Genomic DNA, 7,090 nt, shown 5'->3' with positions numbered 1-7,090 from the left:
TGGATTTAGGGCTACTACCCTAGTTGTAATTTTGGTTGTGTGTAACGAGAGAGGGAGGGGAAACGGATTCTGACCCACAGTATTGATTTGAAAAGTCTGTATGTGGTGAGTTCAGGCGCTGGTGGGAATCTCTAAAACATACTGATGTCGTTAATTCAATGTGCCAACACTTAGCTTTCATATTATAGAGGATAAACAAGGCAACAAAAACTTAGTTCAAACACTGTCAATATTCGTCAGCTGAGCTGTTTTTTATTCAGTGATCAATTTACAGTGGGTGCAATAGTATGTTTTCACTGTACAGCACTATATATAATGTACATGGGGAGCATGTGGAGAAATCATAGCTAAGATTAGACCACAGTCTCTCTCTCTCCCAGTTGGTTAACCTCCCTTTACAGGTAAAATGGGTCACCACCTGTTTACACAGTGTCAACCCAGTTAAAAAAATGTATTCAAAAAGTACAAGGGAAGTACTTGTAAACTGTATTTCATATGCCATTCAATTGCCATCCTTAATTCAGATAGTCAATATTAATTTCAACAACACTCCAAATTCTTGTTGATTGCTCCAGACACTTCAAACTTGCAACCAGTGGATAATCATCATTAAGTGCCACAAACTTTGATTGTTGAAAAGTATGGTGTAAATGCATCTAATATTCATGCATCATTCTAGTGATGTAATAAACCACATTAAGGAAAAAAGTCACTAACACAGTGTTTAGGTCAGTCTGTGTGCATGTCACTGGGTGTTTGCTTACAGGAAGCAGTCTTAACCCAAAACCTTCACATTTTCATCACAATCTCCCAATGTGCTAACCTTAAACGCTCTCTTAAACATACAATTCATTGTCTTCAGCTCCAGAGTATATGGCAGAAATCTGGTGCAATTCACAGGTTTTTCACTGGAAATGAGAGGGGGTAGGGAGCAATTTCCAGTAAGTAAAAAAAAAAAAAAAATTAAAAGTCTATAAATATAGGCATATAATGCTAACTTTCAGGAGCAGAGTCAGCAGCAAGTCAGTCCTACTATCAAACTCCATGACAACGGGTCAAAAAAAATCACAGCGCAAACATGCTTGTTTGTCTTTTTGTTCTGTCTGCTTGCAGAGTGAGCATTCCTTAAGGAACTCTCTCGAAGTGCAGTCTCTGGTATCATCCGCATGATAAAACTTGTTCATGTATATTCTGATTTGCGGATATAGTTGGAAGGCACATAGCCGCGTCGGCCTCCCGCCTCCCCCAGCCACCATTCGCTGTTGCCGTTCATGTCCTGGAACTCCAGTATCCGCAGCCGCTGATTGGCTGAGATGCTCAGTTCGTTGGGACAACGGGCATTGAAAGAGTAGAGAGCATAATAAATCTGAAAAAAAACAAAACAAAACAATATCTTCCTTAGTTTGTGTTTAGAAATGATATTATTTTTTTCTACAAGACTGACTATTAATAACAATACTGTTGTCATAGCTAACCTGTTAGCAATAAGCAGTTGGTTTTAAACATCAGTGCAGCATTAGCATTAATTTGGAGTTGTGTTTCTGGTCAACGAACAAATTTATTTTCTTCACTCTCATTTTAGCTCTGTTTTGGTCTTCACCATCTCCTAAAACATTAGCGCTTTAGCTGCTAAATGTTCCACTATGTTCACATGCTAGTGGCTAATTTTGTCTGAGGCTTTTGGTGCTAGGGAGGTAGCGTACAGTAGGTTTAGTTCTCACTGAAAACAGTTGCCTGATTTTGCTGGAAACAACTTTAATCATAGCAGTGAGAACAAACATTAAAGCTGCAGGCTGTAAAAACAAAAGCAAGGAGCTAAGGGAAGCTAAAGTGCACCATAGAGTCAAATGGTAATTTCTCTGTGGATTCATTACTATGAGTGACCCCATTTGTGTTGTACTTAGTAAGTTTTTTGTTTAAATAAAAATACTGATTATTGCAGCTTTAATTTATTTTACCGCTAATAGTTATATTAATGCACAGTGTGTAGTTTATCAGATTTTTTTTCAGATATAACTTTTGGTCTGGTAAATATCATATTATAAACACACAATACACCTAAGTAGTCAAATTAAATCTCACCTGATGACCGTCTAATTCACTCTCAGGTTCTGGTTCTGGCTCAGGCTCTGGCTCCGGCTCGATGTACTCATCTCTGGGGTAAGCAGACTTCTTTTGGCCACCATTCTCTCCATTTCTCCACTGGTATGAACTATAGGATTTGTCTGTGTGTCCATACCGCTGTGAGTGATTGTTTCTGTGTGAAGAAGAAGAGTCTGTCTCTGAGAGGTCCGACGTCTCTCTGTGGCTGCTCGAACTTGCGTAACTTGTATCATACGAGTCTTTGTGATTGCCTGAGTGCTGGTACGAAGGCTCTGCATCTCTGTGCCTGGGGGAGTTTCGGTGCGTTTGGTCTGAATATTCCCTTCGGTTCGAGGGATTTCGGGGCGAGGAGTTTATGGAGTTGCTTTGACTGGCAGAGTCGGGGTTGGGCACATCTCTGTGGTGACTCCTACGAGACGACGCAGAGTCAAGCGACGGGTGTGGCGACGAATGACTCTGGGCCTGCGATGTGGAAAAGCTGACGGTGGCTGTTTCCTGATTAAAGGTCAGTGTGCTGTTGCTGTTCTGGCGGGAGAAAACAGGGGAGGAACCGCCGTAGCCTGACTCATTGGATGACTGGCTCTCGATGGACACGTCCGACTGGCTTCTGCGCGGGTTGTAAGGTTTGAGGAAGGAGCTGTAGACAAAACCCTTAGTGACTGCAAAACAAGAAAAGCAAGAGAAGACATGGTATTTTTATTGCTGCACCATTTATTCCTACCTTTGGAGGCTCAGATATAAAAACGTGGTTGATTGATTATATATATTTAACTCCTGTCTTAACAGTACAAATTACCTACCTCCATTATCAATTAGCCAGCGGTTGTGGCTACCCATAGGGTCCTGCTGCTTGATCACACCCACAAGGTCTCCCTCTTGTATAGACACATCCAGATCCTGGGCAGCATTAAAGTTCCTCTCAGCCTGGAAAAGTTTCTCAGGGCCGTAGCGTACCAGAAGTCCTGCACGGTGCTCCTCTGTCTGCACGACGCAGTTTGGCTGAAAGCAACAGGGAAAAGATTCATGGTTAGATCATGCTGCATCGGTGAAACTCCTTGCACATTATCAAAAATATCATATGGAATAAAAGGGTTGAGCGTTCAACTCACAGGTCCCTGCAGTTGCTTTTTAGAGGTCTGCTTTTCCAGAGTCTTCCTCTCAAAGGGCTTTTTTGTGGTGGTGGCTGGAGGCAGGTTCTCCGGGCAGAAGCTAAAGCTCTGTAGAAGTTGGAGAACTCGGCCGTACTCTTCTTGGAACTGTGCGATGAGGTTGCCCTCCGTGTTGACTTTGCTGGAAAACTGGAGATTCGGGTAAAGAAAAATGGTCTGTATTAATAGCAAAATATGGAGTACAAAACGTCAGGTTTTAGTCACCCACTAACTTTAAAACCCACATAAACGAAGACACACTCACAACCTGTAGGAGGGGCTTCAGCTCTCCCAGCGTTGTCTTCATGAAATCCTTCTGCGCTTGAGCGAAGGCCGTCACGCAACCCGTAAACAGCTCCTCCGCTGCACTGTGGAACTTGGGGAGCTCGTCGAGAAGCTGGGCGTTCAGCGCCTCGTAGTTGTTGCGCGCCACCTGCAGCTCCTCCTGGACACGGCGGTCCTTGAGGCGGTCAGCTCGCTCCTTGCAGTTGTCGTAGTCCAGCAGCTTGTCGAAACGCTTTTGGATGAGTTTGTGCGGCCCGGCGAACATGAGGAGCAGCTGGGTGAGTGGGTTGATGACTAAGGTCTCTGTGCGCTCCTTCTACTCAGGAGATGAGAGGAGGGAAAGGGAGAGGGTTGGCAGATAGTTTGATGTGATGAGAGGTCATTCCTGAAGCACTTTTACAGCAACTCAGTGAGGAGAAGAAGAACGGGACTTACAAATTGTGTGAACTGCTTGTCACTGATGCAGCGGTGAGCTCTCTGGAAGCGCTCAGGGTCTAGCATACTGCGCTCTGTGTAGATGTCACAGAAACTGATGGCTGCCAAGACCTTCACGGATGCGGATTCCTGAGGAGATTATATTTTCACAGTTACAATCCAAAAATACAATATAACAAAATATTTAATAAGAAGTTTTTCTGTGATTATGGTACATACCCTGATATGTTGCAGGTACAAGGAAATGTTCCTGATAAAAGATTTGATGAGTCTCTCCTGCAGTCTGAATTTCTTCTCAGCCTCATCAAACGCTTCATCTTTAATCTGGGAAAAAGACAGAAGACAAAGACAAAGAGGTTAGAACCGACAGACAGCCTTCCCTTAACCTCAGTGTGAGTGTTCATTCAGGTTAAGAGCTTAGCTCAGAGCAGTGATGTACCTGGGGTGAAATTCCTGTGAGGTGCTTGAGGTGGCTGCTGACCCGGTTGGATTTTTTGATAATGGAGTGCATGCTCAGCTTGGAGATCTTGTCGATGAACGTGTCCTCGTCCCCTTTCCTGTACTTCACCACTGTGGACAGCAGAGGGGAAAACTTGAGACCAGAGACTCAGTCTTTGTGCTTAAAAAATCCTAACACTGAGACCCTCAGAACTACATGTGACTTGATCTGATCAGATATTTACCGAGGTCCTTCCTGCGCTTGTATTCGTTGATGTTTACGTTGATCTCTTTGACAGCCTGCAGAGCCTCAGTCAGCTGGGGCCGGTCGTGGTGGCTCTCGGGCGTGGCCCCCAGCAGCTCCATCAGCAGCAGCGGGTAACGCATCACCCGCTGCACCGGCTTGATCAGGAAAGAGCCGAGGTTGATGTAATTCGTTTTACCCCTGAAAAAGAGTTGGACACGGCAGATAGTGTTTGGTTGAGAGAAAAAATGAGACTGTGTGACATATGAGAGACTCTCACACTCTCAGTATCACAGTCACAGTTACGCCTAATGACAAGAAATGTTTCTTCCCATGTTCCTCTAACACATGTCTTTGTATCATGTGGATTCTACTGTATGATCCAATGATATGCTACATCATCACATATGCATACATGAATATTCTGATGATGACAAATACAGTTTTTGGGAGACATAGAAGAACAGGGAAGGCACAATATGTTAAACAATATTTATTTGCTTAGTTTTAATGCATTCTAGAGGACAAACAGCTCACACCTGAGTGACTGCATTTAGGAAATGTTCCAAAAACTGGTATTTGATTTATGGTTTCCAATTTAACGAAAAGCCATTTTTACTTCTGAACAATAAGACATGTCAATACACATATTTTACTCTCAGTCAGTGGAGATAAAGCAAGTGCAATTACATGTTTATGGTGGATTGAAGTGGATTGACCAGTTTTTCTCCAAACCAGCAAACAAGCAGCTGCAATAAATAAAAAAATATCATAATCTGTTCTTTACAAAGAGAAGTTTCAGACCTTCATGTTACAACAATCTCATAAAAATGAGAAAAGATCTGACAAGGACAAACATGTTGGGAATATTGACTACACCTGCTGCTGTAACTCGCTGTTGCTGTTTTTGTCCAGTAGATGGCATTAAATGTGTTTCCCAGGATCAACAAATACTTTCCTTATCCATTTAAGAAGGGAGAAGGAGGGGTCGTGGACATGTTGAATATTTCTCTTCACAACAACACAACACAATACACACATGCACATGCAAACAGAAACGACAGAGTATGAATATGAGTCTGTCTCAGTCCAGGGAAGGAAAATGAAGTGGCCTGATGAAGACCACTGCCAATCTTTTTAAAGTCTCAGCACACTTTGATTTTTAGCTATCACACGTGGTAAACACATGCACACACACACACAGAGGTCATTTCCAGGGGGGTTAGTGAGTAAAAAGGCATGCGGTCAAGATGATTCTCATGCTCTTTATGGAGACTTACCAGTCTCGATAAATGGCTCTGTTGAGGGGAAGAATGGAAAGAGATAGAAAGATAACAAAGACAGGATTTATAAGCCCATGACCTGATGACAACTTTCATGAAATCTTCTACAGGACATGTTTCCATGATCAAAGAATTTCACTTGGACTTTGCAAAGTCACGCCAACTATACTTGTGGTTGTTACGGTTTCATTTTGAGAATCCTCTCTTAAACCTGGGCAGAAGCCCAGAGTGGCAGTAAAACATGTAGTTTCTAGAAGGTGGCAGCACACATGACCTTTACAAAGCTGAATAGGTTGCGCCACACACACTTTAGAAAAGACTTTTATCACCCTAATGAGGCTGCCAACTTACAAAATTACCAGAAAACTGTATTTCAAAAGAAAAACAGGACCAGGACTAGGACCTCTGAGCAGAAGAGATACTGTATCGCGATGGGACCTTCCTGGTAAATAAATGTAAAAAACAACAAGGATTGTCAGTATCCACACTTCTTCAGGCTATACATTGTTTATTTCCTTTTGTTTATGCAGATTAGTTCTTGGAACCACCGCCCTTTTTTGTCTAAAGCTTCTGCTCTCACAAACCTGTGTTTATCTTCAAACATGGATTGGTGACTATATTTTACAGCTGTCAAGTGTCAAATGTCTGAGTCACTGATGGTGAAACTGAACAGGTGAAACCAGGTAGGGTGCATTCTTTAACTGCTCCACATTACTGAGGACCATAGGAACAATGTGAGATGGAGTATGTACAGCGCAGGAGACTATTTCTACTATTTCTTCTGTTTAAAGATTTACTGTGACTGTAGTTTCCTCATAACTTGCCAACACATTAAAGGTCAAAGTCTGCTAAAAAAAAACAAAAAAAACATCATAAATTAATTCTATGTGAGTATCTGCTGACAGGAAACCCCGCAGTAGCCCTGAACACCATAAAAACATGACTTTTCCAAAACATAAACTGGCAGGATAGAAAATCCACATATCTTAAAATTATTATTAAAAACCAAAATCCAACTTGTCTAACTCAATTACATTTTGAAAGAGTACACTTCCCTTTGCTTTTTCACTTATAATAATAATAATAATAAGTAATCTTAAACAATACATGATTAATGAGTCTTTTACTGTTAATGTTTTACTTAAACTTTGTAT

The 7,090-nt window shown here is 42.0% G+C and overlaps 1 protein-coding gene across 1 annotated transcript; it reads right to left on the bottom strand.

The window, feature by feature from the left end:
- Window positions 1–226: 226 nt before the first annotated feature.
- Window positions 227–5,951, bottom strand: LOC108880853 (dynamin-binding protein; the record flags this gene model as incomplete). The annotated part of the gene is made up of 10 exons (XM_051069444.1): window positions 227–1,366; window positions 2,083–2,762; window positions 2,904–3,102; window positions 3,213–3,401; window positions 3,517–3,852; window positions 3,972–4,100; window positions 4,191–4,295; window positions 4,411–4,541; window positions 4,655–4,854; window positions 5,934–5,951. Coding segments are annotated over 10 exons (2,173 nt in total), but the record flags the coding sequence as incomplete, so codon positions are not given.
- Between the last annotated feature and the right edge of the window lie 1,139 nt (window positions 5,952–7,090).

This window comes from Lates calcarifer, unplaced genomic scaffold (assembly GCF_001640805.2).
Source record: "Lates calcarifer isolate ASB-BC8 unplaced genomic scaffold, TLL_Latcal_v3 _unitig_988_quiver_2284, whole genome shotgun sequence".
Taxonomy (NCBI): Eukaryota; Metazoa; Chordata; class Actinopteri; family Centropomidae; genus Lates; species Lates calcarifer.
Note: the sequence above shows the minus strand (reverse complement) of the source record. Positions and strands in the feature narration are given on the sequence as shown.